This window comes from Ostrea edulis, chromosome 5 (genome assembly GCF_947568905.1).
Source record: "Ostrea edulis chromosome 5, xbOstEdul1.1, whole genome shotgun sequence".
NCBI lineage: Eukaryota > Metazoa > Mollusca > Bivalvia > Ostreida > Ostreidae > Ostrea > Ostrea edulis.
The window spans coordinates 1,973,188-1,990,954 of NC_079168.1; the positions used below are offsets into that span (position 1 = coordinate 1,973,188).

The 17,767-nt window shown below is 35.3% G+C and overlaps 1 protein-coding gene across 1 annotated transcript in view; it reads right to left on the reverse strand.

Moving 5' to 3' along the window:
• The window catches only part of LOC125650380 (rho guanine nucleotide exchange factor 28-like), a 115,675-nt gene that overhangs the window by 44,999 nt on the left and 52,909 nt on the right, over positions 1–17,767 (reverse strand). Inside the window, exons 10-14 of the mRNA XM_056166988.1 lie at positions 11,927–12,008; positions 8,841–8,950; positions 4,917–5,119; positions 1,401–1,573; positions 656–756 (exon numbers count right to left, since the gene is read on the reverse strand). Coding sequence (XP_056022963.1) covers positions 656–756; positions 1,401–1,573; positions 4,917–5,119; positions 8,841–8,950; positions 11,927–12,008 — 669 coding nt within the window. The remainder of the gene's footprint in view (positions 1–655; positions 757–1,400; positions 1,574–4,916; positions 5,120–8,840; positions 8,951–11,926; positions 12,009–17,767) is intronic.

Genomic DNA, 17,767 nt, shown 5'->3' on the forward strand with positions numbered 1-17,767 from the left:
GCTACTTATTTCGAATCTGTTGTACCTTATACTGAGAAATATGAAAATTAGATACCTTTCTCATACCGACAAATATGAATCTCAGATACCTTGCTCATACTGAGAAATGTGAATCTCATACGCCTTGCTTATACTGAGAAATGTGAATCTCGGATATCTTTCTCATACTGAGAAATGTGAATCTCAGACACCTTGCTTATACTGAGAAATGTGAAACACAGACACCTTCCTGATACTGAGAAATGTGAATCTCAGACACCTTGCTTATACTGAGAAATATGAAAAACAGACACCTTCCTCATACCGAGAAATGTGAAAATCAGATACCTTTCTCATACTGAGAAATATGAATCTCAGATATCTTGCTCATACTGAGAAATGTGAATCTCAGATACCTTGCTCATACTGAGAAATGTGAATCTCAGATATCTTGCTCATACTGAGAAATGTGAATCTCAGATATCTTGCTCATACTGGGAAATGTGAAACTGTGTCATAGTAGGAATGGTTCCACTACAGAAAGATAAAACTTTATCCAGTAGGACCCGAATCAAGCTCAGAGGAACATCCATAAACTTAAACCAGAAAATCCTGAAATCCTCTCTCACATAGTAAATCATTATGACTGTAAATACTTCATTTGACCCAGACTTACCACTGTTTGTCGAGGTGTGACAAGCTCTTTCTTCATACTATGAAGTGTTCTGGTCAAAGTTTGGCCCGTGCTTTCAGGGTAGGCATTATTCACATCCTGGTCTGTAACACAGTTATTAATCATTTTATCACTAATTAATCACATCGGTTTTTGGATGATCACTTGAGAAATACCCAACATAATCACAATACTCTTCCTCCATGACAAATTTTAAATCCTCCTCTTTAAATCCTAATCTTAAAAGTTTCTAGTTCTCAGTATATTTCTTCCAATAGTGATTTTCAACCACCATTTTGGAAATGGGGTCTGGGCCCTTTGATATGAATATGACTATTTACACACATTGCTTTTGCAATGATATATAATAGTTTTTCAGTGTTTATTAGATAAATTATATTTCGGATCTGTTCTGAGAGTGTCTGAGATGAATTCAAACTTCATCTGGAAAAATATCAAATACTTTTGAGGATATTTTATTTTTGGTGGTGGCGGTAGTGGTGAGAGGGATGGCATTCTTAATTGAATTAGATCTGATTTGGCCAATCAAATCAACCCTATAAAGTCATCGTAATTCCTAGTAGTAATTTTTCATTGTCATTATTTTCATTTACAAAAGTTACCAATCAAAACAGAAAAATTCACACAATATTGCTTATTCTCTCAATATGGGATATTGCATACATCTACCACATTTTTCAAAACTCGTATTTGAAATGACTCTGTGAATAAGTGTATTCTGTCTTACTGTGGGTCCTGGAGTGTGAGGCGTTGGGCGTGGCTAACACAAGTCCTTCCATGGCTACAGGAGGGACCTCCTGATCATGTGACCCGTTGGGGGATGACAGCTTCTGGTCATCTGTGTCGTCGTTTGACATTTCATTGTCGGAGTCTTCTCCATCTAAACTGTTCAGACTACAACTGGTAAAATTACAGTACAAATTAGTCTACAGTCCAATAACAAGGTCCACAGGCCTTATTGGTCACCTGAGTATTAGTTAAAAGTATTAATCACTAGCCCCAATAAAAATTTTGAAGTCGTAATTAAAGTCAAGAGATTTATAAAGAAGATGTATCTCTTAAATAAAAAGCCAGGCACCATGCTCCTCTGACATTAATATATGACCTTGACCTGCAATAAGGTATGACCTTGACCAATTGATTCACAAAATATGAATTTCCTATCTAGTATACTCCACTACAGTCAACTCTCAATAAACCACCACCTTTTGTTATTTTGAATTTATGGCGTTATAACAAATTTGGTGATGAATTGGATTTTGCCATCTTGGGGAGAAAGAGTAATTATTTCTGTATATGTAAGAGTAATAATTTCTTTACTTGCAATACTTATGTAATTACAATAATGTAAAGATATCTTGTATTTCCCCCCCAAATTAAATAGTTTTATCCATAATATGGCTTCATTTTTTTTTTTACAATACAATAATTAATTTATAATCAACATAATCAATAATTAATATCACAGACAGAGAAACAGACATATCAAACACAATACATTCCTGATATCTGACCTGGATGGGAGCGAGGAGGGGGGGGGGGGGGGGGGATCAAGATCCTTAAGATGACCAACTAGTAAAAGTGCTGTACACGACACTTCTCCAAATTAGCTGTGAATTACACGTCTATAGTTTGAAAAATTCTTAAGTTTAAAAGACACCACTAAATACACAATCTGCTTTTGCAAGTCTTTGAAGTCGTGGAGAACTAATAAATCTGACCCCAAAAAAATACATGTTAAAAAAATATGGAAGATTCTCAGAGTCATCTGGACATTTGATTCCCTCAACACCACTGTACGTCACATCTATACAACACCACTGTACATCACATCTATACAACACCACTGTACGCCACATCTATACAACACTGTACGTCACATCTATACAACACCACTGTATGTCACATCTATACAACACCACTGTACGTCACATCTATACAACACCACTGTATGTCACATCTATACAACACCACTGTACGTCACATCTATACAACACCACTGTACGTCACATCTATACAACACCACTGTACGTCACATCTATACAACACCACTGTACGTCACATCTATACAACACCACTGTACGTCACATCTATACAACACCACTGTACGTCACATCTATACAACACCACTGTACGTCACATCTATATAACACCACTGTACGTCACATCTATATAACACCACTGTACGTCACATTTATACAACACCACTGTACGTCACATCTATACAACACCACTGTACATCACATCTATACAACACCACTGTACATCACATCTATACAACACCACTGTACATCACATCTATACAACACCACTGTACGTCACTTCTATACAACACCACTGTACGTCACTTCTATACAACACCACTGTATGTCACATCTACACAACACCACTGTACGTCACATCTATATAACACCACTGTACGTCACATCTATATAACACCACTGTACGTCACATTTATACAACACCACTGTACGTCACATCTATACAACACCACTGTACATCACATTTATACAACACCACTGTACATCACATCTATACAACACCACTGTACATCACATCTATACAACACCACTGTACGTCACTTCTATACAACACCACTGTATGTCACTTCTATACAACACCACTGTATGTCACATCTACACAACACCACTGTACGTCACATCTATACAACACTGTACGCCACATCTATACAAGCTCAGAAATTAGTTCTCGACAAGACCAGAAGATTCGATGATCGACACTGCAGATACAAGCTCAGAAATTAGTCCTCGACAAGACCAGAAGATTCGATGACCAACACAGCAGATACAAGCTCAGAATTAGTCCTCGACAAGACCAAAAGATTCGATGATCGACACAGCAGATACAAGCTCAGAAATTAGTCCTCGACAAGACCAGAAGATTCGATGATCGACACTGTGGTTGAATGTCCCTTTTTCAACCATTTTGTTTCCTCTAATAGTCAAATTCAGAAAGTACCAAGTTAATAAAGATGACCTGAATTATTTATCTTAGGGTATTGATTTATTCTTGTCTCCGTGTCAAGAAAATCTAACTGTCTTCTCATTAATAAAGTCTCCGTTTTTGTGACACACGATGTTATTGAATTACAGCTACGTAACAGCAGTCGGTGTGGACTTGACACACTCTAGGGAGAAGAAAGTGACGAAGAAATAAAATGCCAAGAATAATTGGTTTCACAATGACAAAACTAATGACCTGAGAAGATACAGTTATGCCTAGACTTTCATATCCATAAACTGTAGTCAAACGTTTGTAGGACTAGAACATGGCTGTACATGTAGGTCAAATTTCCTACCTAGATCCATCAAAATACTTAGTTTCAAGACAATATTCCACTAGGTATTGTAGAGTAATTGCACTGTTAATGATCATTTCATTTCATGCAAAAGGGTACAATTTATAAATACCTGAACATGAAATTTTGGTATTAATCATTCAAATTTTGGTCATCAAAAAGTTTGTAATTGCAAATATTACAAAAATTTTCAAATTTGTAAGTTGTGAGTAAAAGACCTAAATAAATCCTCATAGATTCGTGTTGACTTCCTGTCTCTCACACTTAATTCTCCTAACTTATGACATTTGCAACATTATTCCAAAATTCTTTGAAATGGTGGAAATCTATGCTAATTTTTTTCTCTTTTTGTATTTGTCCAAACTTTCTAATGATGGGAGCAGCAGTCAATGACTGACAATCTGTACAAATTTTCCAGAATGTGGGGCTAGCTAGGGCGATATATTTACGTAAATGTGCTGGTTTTACAAAGTTTCTAAAAACCAAAACTTTGAAACAGTCATTTGGATTGACAGTTTTTGACTATTAATATATTTTATCAGTCCAAATATTGTAGATTCTGTCTACAGTAGAAAACTACTTCAATTTTGTTTAACATGGTGTACTGTTACAAATGTAATGTAAAACATTCTATCCAACTGCAATCACATTTTATTTTCATCATCTGTTTCTATCTCTTGTTCAATTTCCCTCTCATTCTGTTCACAGTCTGATTCCTACACTCCACTTTAAATTCATGTACGATTGTCTTGGCATTAAGAATTTTATCAGACATTTCAATTTTCTACCAGTTTCGCAAATAGAACCAATAGTTTTCAGAAACGTATTACATGCATGAATTTAGAAAACAATCATACATGTTTTGTACAGAGGACAAAGTTTATGCAGTTCTTATTAATAACCTTACAGTTTTGTACTCTGTACCTTTTACCAGACAATACTGGATTGACATTCTTGTTTATTCTGCGCTCTAGAGCATTCTGTGTCATCAGATTGGGCCCCCAGCTCCGACGCCTCACCCCTGGTGTGTTGCCCCCATAGTAATCCTTCAGGAAGTTGTTGAGGCTGGAGTCTAAGCGATCCTCCTGACCGTCGCTATGATCGACTGTCTTCCCGTTCACGTAAATCTACCAAAGAAAGTCATTAGTGTGACATAAATTTGTAAGCTACAAAACAAAGAGATTTTGTAAAAAAAAAAAAAATGTCCATAGGAGTCCATACTAGCACTCCCTCAGACTGTGTATTTCCAATCAAAAATAAAACATGTATGACTTTGTGGAAACCTTACACAGAAACCAATACGAGCACACTTCTTGTACTATAAATCCACGTCAAAAACAATGATGGACGTTAACTTATCATGGTACATGTTAAAATCTCAAGTACAGCACATTTTTTCAGAGGGGTATATACTGACATGAACATCACAGTTTAGTGAGCAGACATACCAGTAACATATATTACATATTTATTTAAAAAGGATTTTATTATGTATAACATAATAAGGATTAGACAGCAGGCAGCGCCTATATAAGCCTTCTCCCTGAGTTATTACGTATTACATGTGTAAATCTAAAAACCAATCATCAAGTGCTTCAATATCTCCTTAATATCACATGTACATGTAACTTTCGTAGTTCACATTCCGTATTTGTCAGTTTTAATATTACATGTAACTTTAGTAGTTCACATTCCGTATTTGTCAGTTTTAATATTACATGTAACTTTCGTAGTTCACATTCCGTACTTGTCAGTTTTAATATTACATGTAACTTTAGTAGTTCACATTCCATATTTGTCAGTTTTAATATTACATGTAACTTTAGTAGTTCACATTCCGTATTTATCAGTTTACATGATGTAATAGCTCTGGATCCACCATGGTGGTTTTATTTGAATATGATTGGTTAATTTGACCTAGTGATGTCACAAGGCAATCTTCCTAATCTCTAAGATTTTCTGAAGAAAATCCTGATGTAATATAAATATTACCTATCTGCATTGCAATACTACATTATGCATGTTAAAACAAGGACAATATGTAATTGAATTAATTAAAGCTACCAATAGTTACTAATAGTCACTTGAATAATTACAAGAGTCACAGATCGACAGATGGACAAAGCAATGCTTTTAAACCTAGCTGTTTTGCAAGTAACATCAAAATGAAAGTAAATCTTTCCATTGTGAAATATGGGTATGTTCTTTAATTAAGGTCATAGGATACCCAAAATTTTGGATGTATCAAATGAAGTAGAATTTAGCTTGTTTACGTGAAATTTTCTATTATTGGATCAAGCAACAATGTAAATCGGTCATCAATACATGACATGCACCAAAAGATGTATTTTTGAAATATTGCAATTTTTGTGCGTATGTTTTTCCATTGAATTTTCAAGTAATTAGGATGTGTAAATAATGCAAATCTAAAGGTTGTTTCACAGGAAAATTTAGTGATAAATGTAAGTTTTTATCAATATTTAACATTTACAAATAGTTTTACAAAATTCTGTTATAAAATTTCTTATCATATATCCTTGCTTAGACCAATTTCTCACCATACATCACAAGATAAAACTTGCCAATTCAAAATGAAATAAACCACCTATACAACAGTTTGCAATTACATATACTATTAAATAAATTTTTGATAATAAAATTACATGAAGGCAAAGCTGTATAAACTAGATGTGTCTGAGTGATACAGATGCTCCCACCCAAGGGCCATAACTCTGCCAAAACTTAACCGATCAAACACCAAAAAAATACTTCACCTGCTTATTTTCACAAAACATCTATATCCTAAATTTCAATTAGAAATATCTGTATATGTCATAAGGGAATGAGTGGAAACTGCATTGTTTAAAGTTTTTAATGTCCAAGGGGCATAACTCTGCCAAACATTTTCTGTCCCAAACCTAATAGTAACATGATCTGCATATTCTCATGATGTACCTATATCCCACAATTCAATCAAATTGTCAAAGTATGACTGATAATGAGTGGACACTGAATTCCCAGAAATTTTCTGTCCAAGGGCATAAACTTGACTTGAACCAAATACAAACTTGACCCGAGATTCTCGAGATATATGTACATTTTAAATTTCAAATCAAAATGTCCAAACGTGACTGAGATAATGAGTGGACACTCAATTCTCAAAAAATTTCAAAGTCAAAGGGGCACAACTCTGTAATAAAATTCTTCGTAGAACTTGACCTAGATATTCTCATGTATCAATATACCAAATTTAAGTTGAATACACATATATTCAACATGTGCACATGTAGCAAGTATAATGAACAAAAACTGAATTTTGACAGAAGGACTGAAGGACAGGAAAGGGTAACACTATATGCTATGGCCATTTTATGATAACGTTATATCAAACGAACTTTTCCACTGCAATAGATGAAATCAATGATTTTTCCTATATTAGTGTAACCCTCTATATTGCACAATACACTGTCCAATAAACAAGAACATAGTGCACAAAATTTATCACATCTGTTTACATTTCATTACAAGTTTTATACAATTATGGGCAGTGAATACTATAGATCTTTGTGCACTGCTACAAGATTCTGATTGCTGTGTGTCCATTACACTGAAGTCTGTGCAGATATATATTTATTTTTGCATCTTGTGTACACACGAATACCTTGATATCACACGGCACATAATTCTGCTGCTGCTGAAGCAAAAGAAAATTTCAACATCACATTAAATCATGCAATACACAGCCACAAAGCATTACCTACAAACAATTGTTTTCTTCTGCAGCATAGAAAAGAGAAAATAAATCTAATCCTACCTGTGAGAAATATTAAATAAAGCCATTTTGTTTCCTGCCTATAGCATGTTACACGAGCAGCAAGACATGAAAGCTGAGCAGTTACAACAGAGACAATCAATAAGTGGAGGTAAAATGGGTCGTACAACAATATCAACGTCTTCTGCTTTATACCGACAGTTATCAGAAATTGTCTGTCATAGGAGACATCTTACGAGTTAAAATATGCAAATTGTGCGCAGTTTGAATCCCACTATACCGATTTCTCTGCCTGCAGTGGCTTTGGTATAAGGTGCTCTATGTGTTTGGTTATCTGACCAGGCCTTGTCTGGTCAGAAACAGGAAATCAAACGTAGAAACTGCCCCTTCGAAGCCGAACTTTTGCTTTAAATTTCATAAAAATCATAATTCAAATATCTCGTATTTTGAAACTAATTGAAAACACTATTCCTGCAAAGCCACTAAGATAGATTGCTTATGAGAGACTACTACTTGCTTAACTTGCCGTGTCCGATAGTCATGGCTGATTGACAAGCCTATTCTGCGAAAACGATCTTGTCATAATGATCATTTATTCTCATATTCATGGAAGTAATGGTCTCTGTTAGTACTCCCCTTCTGGGGTTTTGAAACCCTTTTGATAAATCGCCATATTGTTTATAAGCGGCTAGTCAAGGTCACATATATACTTGACGTAACCCGCGCTTAGCATCTGCTTTGCACATGACACGAATACTCTTAGTATACCGGCCGTTTTATTGAAAAGGCAAGTACATCATAAAATGAAAATGTTCCAGGAGAAAATTCAGTCGCCATGTGGGCGAGATGATTTTTAATATCTAATCGCTCACGGCAAATATTACTTGCATTGGTGAGTGGGCGAGTGGTTATCCACAACCCCGAGATTTAAGCGGTAGACTGAAATAATAACTCGCATGCACTTACTGACAGAGAGAAATATGCATGCAAGAAAGAAAAAATTCTCACATTGTGTAAATTACCACTGAAAGTAAATTTCTAAATTACTGAGACAATACTTCAGGTAAGCAATTTACCTGAATACTGGACTGGTCACTGGAGTCAGGCGGAATCTGTGACATGCACTGAGAATCAAAGGGTTCCACTTCATCCTTGGCCAAATCTAGCATGGAGTTATGTCGTTCACCTAAAATATCAAGAAATTGAAGTAAAAACAATCATCTTATTGTACAGATATATGATGATGTTGGAGGTCTTGATTTGAAAACTTAAGATTCTACACTACATGAGGCTGCTTGCATTAACTTCCCAAATTGTCTCCATATGAGGGAAGACTTTTAATTTTCTTGTATACAGTTTCCTAGCCTGCTTTAGCGAGCACCTGAATTCCGCCAGCTACTGTCTGTCATGTGACTCTGTCATTATGTTCGATCCAACTATATATACACGTAATATGGCAGCTTTGTGCAGTTCACAGTTGTAATAGTAAGTCCTTGAGGTGTTTTCTAACTAACTTAAATTTCCAATTTAATATGGAGATCTCATACAAGTTTTGGCTTCTCTGGTTCAGTCAGTTCTAGAGAAGGAAATTTGTAAACACCCTAACCTATCTCCACTACTTCTTGATTATCTCCCCTTGGAAGGGAACATGATCCTTCATTTGAAAAAACTGAATTTCCTGAGGATTTTTTGTCAGTTTAGTTGCAATTGATCTTAGAAGAAAATGCAAAGTGTGAAAAGTTTTATACAGATCAAGGTAGAAAAGACTTGCTAAGAAAAGCACACTTAAACCTCCGGCTCAGGTGATGAAAAAACACTAAAGACATAATGGGATACAAAGATTATAAAACGGATTCCACGACATTGATCTTAAGCAAATTTAAATTCACTTTCTGTCTCTCACATGAAATATCGGAAACAATTCGGAATTAATTATCTCGTCATCTCCATACATGTAAAAGAATGAAAGAGATCATCAAACTGAATCCCACCATTCTTTACGGAATTTCCAGCTCACGTGAATTATGACTTTACTACGATCATCCAGAAAAGCTAAGGTAATGCTCTTTTTCTGCTCTCTGTCAGAAATTGATTTCTGCAGAAGTTCAAGACACCTTAATTACCATAAGCTTTCTGTTTCAGCGCTGTAAGAGCTATACAAACAGTTGAGAGTCTTTTGCAGGTTCTGTTTTTTTCCTCTTTGCTGTTTCAAAATCTAAGCGATGAGGTCTTTCATTCGTGTGATCACCAAATATTACATTGGAATATTCAATATCATTCATGCACTTTTTGCATGTTTTTTTTATGTCTATCATCCTCCCCATTCCCCTTCCCAGGAAAGCAGTTTCTTTGGCTTTATTGAATTAATAGCTAGCTGCCTCCTGACAAGATTTCATTTCTTGAAAGTAAACTGATAGGTTTCATATTGAGCTATCAGTACAGTACTCAAGAAATTCTATCAGTACTCAAGAGATTTTGTCAGTACAGTACTCAAGAAATTCTGTCAGTACTCAAGAGATTTTGTCAGTACAGTACTCAAGAAATTCTGTCAGTACTCAAGAGATTTTGTCAGTACAGTACTCAAGAAATTCTGTCAGTACTCTAGAGGTTTTGTCAGTACAGTACTCAAAGAGTTTTTGTCAGTACAGTACTCAGGAGGTTTTGTCAGTACAATACTCAAGAGTTTTTGTTGGTACTCAAGAAATTTAGTCAGTGTGATACTTAAGAAATGTTGTCAGTACTCGAGAGATTTTGTCAGTGCAGTACTCAAGAGCTTTTGTCAGTATACTCTCGAGATTTTGTCAGTGCGATACTTAGGAAATGTCAGTACTCGAGAGATTTTGTCAGTACGGTACACAATAGATTTTGTCAGTGCAGTACAAGAGATTTTGTCTGTATACTCTCGAGATTTTGTCAGTGAAGTACTCGCAAGATTTTGTCAGTACAGTACTCTCCAAATTCTGTCAGGACAGTACTCAAGCAATTTTGTCAGTGCAGTAAGCAATTTTGTCAGTAAGGTGCTCGAGAGATTTTGTCAGTACAGTAATCAAGAGATTTTGTCAATAACTCAAGAAATTTTGAAAAGTGCCAAGGATTTGTTTGCCAAAAATTCCTTTAGACTGGCAGAAAAATGACGGGATTGCATGTCGATGGGTACGCAACATTGAAAATCACAACACTGTTAAAGCTGTTGTCAGCATTCGTAAATTTACTTTTCAGAAATCGTGGTCATATTGATCAGTTTATAATTGCTCTATTGTTGCCAGCCAGTCCAATTCTGTGACATTATCAAATGATGCCATATAAAAAGCAATGGTGATTCGTACGCACATGAATTTGGTGCTTGTGACATTTTTCATGCTAGCTGTTGTCAAGTAATGTTTCCCATGGGTATATAATAACATACTGTAGGTCGGGATTTTTAATCACACAAACATTACCTCTTTAAAAAATGATTCTTGGTGAACTCGGATTCGAGCATTTTTCATGAAAGCTATAATAATACATTTTACTGTTAAGACTTGTTTACAAAACTATTTCCATACACACCAAATATGAAATTAAACCTTTATATATATTTTGCATAATTATTGTACTTCCAAGTAAATGTCTAAATACATTTAACACCAATTCTAAATCCTTGACACTGCTAGATATGTAGGTAGGAAACTGTGATAAATCCCTGACACTGCTAGATATGTAGATAGGGGCCTGTGATAAATCCCTGATACTGCTAGATATGTAGATAGGGGCCTGTGATAAATCCCTGATACTGCTAGATATGTAGATAGGGGACTGTGATAAATCCCTGACACTGCTAGATATGTATGGAGGGGACTGTGATAAATCCCTGACACTGCTAGATATGTAGATAGGGGACTGTGATAAATCCCTGACACTGCTAGATATGTAGATAGGGGACTGTGATAAATCCCTGACACTGCTAGATATGTAGATAGGGGACTGTGATAAATCCCTGACACTGCTAGATATGTAGATAGGGGACTGTGATAAATCCCTGACACTGCTAGATATGTAGGTAGGGGACTGTGATAAGCTGAAAACTACACTACAGTGGTAGTATCCCAAACAGCAGACATTCATGATGAACTTCTAGTATTCGTTGAACACTTGATTAAAAATAATATTACATGCTAATTACCTTGCTGAACGACAGACAGAGGTGAAAATCGACCTTCGTTTTCCAGCGAAGGACAAGAGTTGCTGTGCCTGGCTAAATGATCCTGAAAAGAGATAGCATCATACTCCATTTAAATATTCATATACAGCAACAGAATCATTAATTGTCCAGTCTTCATGAAAAACTTTGTAAAGCACAGGCCCTTCGGGCCTCCCAGTATAATAATTGTGCAAGCCCAAACAATATTTTACAGGCCCAAAATGTTTTTTTCTAATTTGACCACATGTTATTTGCTGATTCTACACTATAGATACATGCATGTTCTACTGTAGGAAAATACAGGTCAAGATGATCATAGTTAGAGAACAATTGACATTAAAAGGATTGTCTTATTTTATTTTTCAACATATTAATCTCGCAGATACATCAGCAGCTCATGTTCAACTTTGTTTTGTATACACCGTGTACAAAACATTTTGTTTTCTCCAGAATCAAATGTTAGCCAAGGCCTACCCTCGGTCCAATGGGGCATGAATTTTCGCTCTTTTCTCCTCGTACGACAGGTTTTTTTGGTGTTTTTTTTATCGGATGGTTGTAATTATGAAATACGCTTGGGTGGTTTTGAATTTCCCGGACGAGCCCCCTCCCTATACTTCAGAAAAGGCAGCATGGTTGATCGTTTTTCTATGCGAAATTTGACTACTAATTCATGACATTTAGTCTGAGTCAATCTCACGCTTTATTTGTAATATATACAAAACATATAAGAAAACATTTACAGGCCCGCCGGACTCCTGGGTTTAATATTTTTAGAAGCCCGATCCCGATTTTACTGGCCTCGGGCATTGGACCACTGGTTAACTTCGAAGACTGATTGTCTACAGCAACATCATCAAAAATAAGCTATAGCAACACCACAAAAAATCAGCTTCAGCAACATCATCAAAAATAAGCTATAGCAACACCATAAAAAATCAGCTTCAGCAACATCATCAAAAATAAGCTATAGCAACACCATAAAAAATCAGCTTCAGCAACATCATCAAAAATAAGCTATAGCAACACCATAAAATATCAGCTTCAGCAACATCATCAAAAATCAGCTATAGCAACACCATAAAATATCAGCTTCAGCAACATCATCAAAAATCAGCTACAGCAACATCATCATTATCTATAGCAACACTATCAAAGACCAGCTACAGCAACATGATCATTAACTATCTATAGCAACATCATCAAAAATTAGCAAATGCAACACGATCATTATAATTATACATAGCAATATTATCATTATTTTAGCACAGTCAGTAATTCACTTTGTAACCCAAGTTGGACTTGAATTGTTACTGTGTGAGCCAGCAGTATTACGAAACATGCATTATTTTTAACCTACAGCTTATCGAATACAAAACAGTGACACAGGTATATTAGGAGTATACATATAAGAAGTGATCAGACAATAATCTCCCTAAGCTGTTTTGATTTTGTTTTTCTGTGAAAACTTTTGACACTTTGTGAATTTTTAATGCCAAGAGATTGACAACATATAAACGTGTGTGATTTTATTGAATACATGCTTTTCACCCTTATGTAATTAAAGATACAATCCTTTTCACTTCAGAAAAGCTAAAATAAAAAAATTAAAAAAAAGGCGTCTGAAGAAGTCTTGTGATGCATTACAATCAAGTATAAGAACTCTCTCTGGTTTGACTATAAATGGGAATATTCCATGATAGACCCAATTTTTTTTTTTTTTTCAAAACAATTGCATGATCATTGTTTTTAATCCATCAAATCAAAAGCCCAGACTGTTTAGCTGATAAAGAGGAATTGTACAGAATACAAAACCCAGAGCAAAAGAAAGGAAACTTACGGGAGTCGCTCGGATTGTGTAATAAATAAGGAAGTATAAGAGGTCTTCTGAGGATGGTCGGGTCTTATCAGTCAGCTGCTGGATTAACAGGCGACCTCTGGAGAGCTTATCATTGGAGGGGGAAGGGGTCACAGAAATGAGGTCCGCTACAGACTCATTACATAACAAGCTACCCCTTTATTATTATTGATATATTTCTCACTATTTCGTATCTTCAGGACTGATTGGACGGACATATCAAACATCAAAACGAGAAATAAATTCTGAACATGAATACAGCTCTCTGTGACCTTCAACTTGATCAGACAACCTTACTTCCTGGAGGTCAATTGGACACTGCTATTTGTCTATATCCAAGTGTTGGCCAAGTTCCCAAGACCGATTTTTCAGACATTCCAGCTATGACAACTGATCAGAAGAACTGATTTATAGTTCAAGCAGACTGATGAAGCTGACAGGCTTACTGCATCATGATTAATACAGGGCTATAACTTATATTTAATTACGAAAAAACAAAGGAGATAACTCCTGTCACAAACATTCATAAATAATTACACCATTTGTCCTCTAAATAAAACGCTAATTGTGAACTTATCAGTGAATAATATACTCTTTGTTTCCTCCAGATCTCGGAGTGAGAGGCCCATGAGTCACCTAGCTCACCTAAGTAATCCATTTCATAAAATATTCATAATTCCAGAGGTTGGGACAATAAAGCTGTCCTATTATAGATTTCTACATTTTACGTCGTACACAATTGGTTTTCACAGTTACAAACACTTCGTATGACAATATGTGATCTGCATCAGAGTAGCTGCCGATCTGTAGCTTCCCTGTCGACATAAGGACGGAGAATATGGTGTCTGGAAAGCTTATTACAGAACTTCAGCTTGCACCTTACTGATATAGACACACCATTATTTTTAATCTCTATCGCAGACTCACCGTAGTACATTGAAATTCACCAGAATTCAAAATTTTCATTTTCTTTGACAAGAATCGAATTGAAGAGCATAACTGGTTCCCTAAAAATTCCCAGAACCCACCATTGATCGTAAATGCTCTTAACTAGCCAATCAGCTGATCACAATGACAGTGTATGCAGTACATGTACTAGTTTCCTGATTTCACAAGATAAATGCATATTTTTTAATCCTCGACATCTTGTAATTACAACAGAACTGATTAAAAATGTATCTTGATTATAGAAAGTATGGCCAATATTTTGAAATTGTAATGGTTTATAGATAGTATTATAGTAGGAAAGTCTAATAAAAACATCTAATTCGAATAATCATACATAAATAAATATATATATATATATATATATATATATATATATATATATATATATATATATTGATTACTTTATTCATATAGTCATATACGCGCAGTCAATCAAAAGTTAGATGATATACGCAAGATGTTGTATAATGTTTGCTATCAATTTAAAAAGCTCGCAATGATCTATAGAAATAACACATTTTGAGGAATTAAGCAATGTTTTTGAAAACTGCATGTAAAGAAGATCATGTGTATGAATGAATAACAAGGGTTTCAAAATTTTATTTCATTACCTAACTTTATCTAAATTCTAATACAAATATAATCATAAATTCATTACAAGTAATGATGTTATTATACTTTCAACACTTTTGTACTAACTTCCGCTCCGCCCATTCTTTGTGACGAAGATTTCTCTTCATATAATTTGCATTAAGAATTTAAAGAAATAAAACAGATCACCAACGTACTGTGAAAATGCACGATAAATTCATTTGGTTGACCGACAAAGTGTTGGTCTCCAGCTTTGACTTTGTCTTGAAGAATTTGTTGATGATCACAAAGATGAACTCGATGAACTGGGTTTTTACAATTATTGTCACTATTAAATATTATCATGCATTGTTTCAATGACCATTTCAAATTATTGCCACTAATAATTGTCATTGATTTACTGACCATTTCAAATTATTGTCATTGATTTACTGACCATTTCAAATTATTGTCATTGATTTACTGACCATTTCAAATTATTGTCATTGATTTACTGACCATTTCAAATTATTGTCATTGATTTACTGACCATTTCAAATTATTGTCATTGATTTACTGACCATTTCAAACTATTGTCACTAATATTGTCATTGATTTACTGTCACCATTTCAACAAATGGGCGATTAAATTTAATTAGAATAAAGTTTTGTTTTTTCTCCATTCCACCCTCATTTTCATAGGTTTACGAAACTGGCTCGACATAAAAAGCAGTAAAAGACATAAAACTCTAAACCCTTCATGTGGCGCCATTCTGACATCGGGATGCTTGCATACTACTGTAGATACTTTAGTATGCGAGCTAGTACTTAATATGGTAAAATTACTTGTATTCGTTAAATCGTGTGAACATGAATTCTCATGCCGTCTGTTAATCAAGAATTCTTACATGTATCTTTGAAACAGAAAATTAACGTGAGTAATTTTATTTTTAGAGATATCTTTTGCAAAATTACACGATCATATATGCTGATGTACATTTAGGAATCTTCAGTAATTTAAAAAATCGCAATCTTTTTCCTTGAATTTCATCTTCTTTAACTTTCCTAACATGCAATCTTTTTTGAAGGGGGGTTGTGGGGTTGGGGGGGTGCAGACACTTTTGGCTTTCTTGAAAAGATGAGAAACATCTACCCTATTTCAATTCTTTCTTAGTCCATCTCTTCATTAGCTCTGACTTGAATCCCTTTAATTCAAGGATACAGTTGTGCCAAGTTTGGGTGAAATTGGCTCAGTGGTTCTTGAGAGGACATCAAAATGTGATTAATGAATGACATTACCAACGGCAGATAGATACCAGAGCAATTTTGATCAGAAATAAGCTAACACATCTTCTTACCATGCAAATCCATCCTATCATCACTGCATGTCAATTTTTACCTGACGAGAATTAAAGTTCATTAAATTTCAAGAGAAGCTAATTATTAGAGAGAAAGATAGATCATAAAATAAATCCTTGATATTTATTTCCTGCTTGAGCCACTTCCTTGCCGATAAACGTATACCATCGCTTTCTTCAGACAGACTCGACTGAGATCTAGGTACACATCAAACAGCCGAGAACTAAGGTGCACATCAAATAAGCAGATAATGATTCTCTCTGTCTGCAGTGTGAATTCTTCCTGATCACTATGGGGTCCGATGTAGGCCCAGACAATATTAAAAACTTGATGTACAGAAGGGTGGAAAAAGAGCAGAGCTTCGCTCATTATAACATCAAAGCTCCCAATGGCAGTAAATCTGGGGTATGGATAAACAATTAATTTCCTCTCTAGTACTTTTATAGGATCTTAAAATGCTCTCTTAAGCCACCACTCTCACCTCCTCCTAGGCTGTTAAAATCACTTCTCCCTGGATTTTAATCATAACAACCTTTTCTCTCTCTCCGTCTCTCTTTCTCACTCCCTCTCTCTTTCTCACTCCCTCTTTCTCTCCCTTTTTCACTTCTTCTCTCACTCCCTCTTTCTCTTCCCCTCTCCCTCTAATGACTTCAGCCATCGATCACACTCAGCTATCAGTGCTTGTCACTGCCAAGACATTCTTAGCAATAAACATACCCCTGGGTTGTTACCCTCTTTCTGAAAGAAATGCTAAAAACATGACCTTGACTTCAATCTTCAAATGGACAACAAATATAAAGAAAGCAGAAGACCTCTTTCTCATTACACCACATGATTGTGTTCATAACACAACCAGACAGTGCTTTAACGAGATCCACATCCTGGTAACCATTGCAAATCATAATTGCAATCAATAACATCCAGATAATAAAAGCAAATCACTTAAATTCACTCCCTGATACGTCGGTAATTAAACACACACCAAATCAAGGTCAGCGACCTTTCTGAATGACCTTGACATTTAAAGGTGTATGCTATAAATGTCACCGACTTGGATGGGATAGCTATAAAATGACATGAAAACCCAGCCA